The 1,478-nt window shown below is 44.7% G+C and overlaps 1 protein-coding gene across 1 annotated transcript; it reads right to left on the bottom strand.

Moving 5' to 3' along the window:
* Positions 1 to 804: 804 nt before the first annotated feature.
* On the bottom strand, positions 805 to 1,254 carry LOC140889221 (uncharacterized). Its single transcript, XM_073296931.1, has 2 exons — positions 1,033 to 1,254; positions 805 to 948 (listed from the first exon to the last, which is right to left on the bottom strand). The coding sequence occupies exons 1-2, from the start codon at positions 1,252 to 1,254 to the stop codon at positions 805 to 807; spliced, it is 366 nt and encodes a 121-aa protein (XP_073153032.1).
* Positions 1,255 to 1,478: the final 224 nt, after the last annotated feature.

The following is a 1,478-nucleotide window of genomic DNA, read 5'->3' as shown; positions in this document are numbered from 1 at the left end:
AGCCTAGCTCCGCTGGTCTAGACTCCAAGCCTACTAGTCCAGTCTACTGAGCCTACAATGCAATTACTCATGCATCAATATTTAAGCTCTAAAAGCCTTAAATAAGCTATTTCATACTCCTAAATATTTTTAAGAAGCCAAAGTTATATTTGCGTCCGTAGTCAGCCCTTTGCTGTCGCTTGCCTAAAAACTAGGCCACAGCTCCACTATGACACCAGGATCGCTATGCCACTTCCGGATCCTCAATAGGACGCCTAAAAACCCTTAAATCGACTAAATGAGCTAAGTATAGAAGAGAGAAGGGAAATGGGGCATTTAAAATGAGGCCTCGGCACCTCCTTAAATAGAGCACAAGCGGAACCTCCGATGCGCCATCAGAGCTTCCGTTCTCCCTCATCCGCCACACGTCAACTCCTCATTGGCCGGCTACAGATAAGCCGAATCAGAACCTCCGTTCCAGATTGGAACTTCCGTTGTCTCCAACGGATCTTCCGTTCTCTCCAACGGAGCTTCCATTCTGATCATGACCCTAATTTCTTATTTTGCGTTTGATTAATCCCTTAATTACCTTTAATTAGTTACGGGTCACTACATTCTCCCACACTTAAGAAATTTCGTCCTCGAAATTAAAGTCTAGAGGAAAACACGAAAAGTCAAACAAATGTTCTTTATTACAACTGAACATTACAAGGTACAAATCTTTCTTACAAAGAAAAATTCAAAACATTAAAACAACTCTGGATGCTCAGCTCGCATCCGGCTTTCCAATTCCCAAGAAGCTACTTCAGTCCCCCTACACTGCCACTACACCATCACTAGAGGTATAAGCTTGTTGCGAAGCACCTTGTCCTTCCTATCAATAATTCTGAGAGGTTTCTCCACGTAGGACAGATCCTGATCCAATTGAACCTCAGTCGGATGCAAGATGTAAGACTCATCCGCCACGTACTGCCTCAACAAAGACACATGAAACACATCATGAATACTGGAAAGATACGGTGGAAAGGGTAAACGATAAGCCACGTCCCCAACCTTCTGAAGAATCTCAAAAGAACCAATAAATCTCGGAGACAACTTGCCCTTGAGTCCAAATCTCATCACCTTCCAAAATGGTGACACTCGCAGGAACACATGTTCCCCTACCTCAAAATGTATTGGTCTACGGTGAGTGTTAGCATAGCAAGCCAGTCGATCCGGGGCTGCCTTAATCCTCTTACGGATCATCTCCACTGCAACGGTCATCTGCTGAACCATCTGTGGACCTTCGACTTGACGTTCACCAACTTTGTCCCAAAACTAAGGAGTACAAAAGCGGCGTCTGTATAAAGCCTCAAATGCTGCCATGCCTGTAGTAGCCCGTGCCTTAATTGAGTAATTAAAGGATTAATGCTAATTAAATGAATTAGGTATCGGACGGATCGGAAGCTCCGAAGGCACGATCGGAAGCTCCGAACAGGATCGGAAGCTCCGATGAGCGA

Source organism: Henckelia pumila, chromosome 3, assembly GCF_033568475.1.
Source record: "Henckelia pumila isolate YLH828 chromosome 3, ASM3356847v2, whole genome shotgun sequence".
Lineage (NCBI taxonomy): Eukaryota > Viridiplantae > Streptophyta > Magnoliopsida > Lamiales > Gesneriaceae > Henckelia > Henckelia pumila.
The sequence above is the reverse complement of the archived record's forward strand: the minus strand, read 5'-3'. Positions and strand labels throughout refer to the sequence as shown.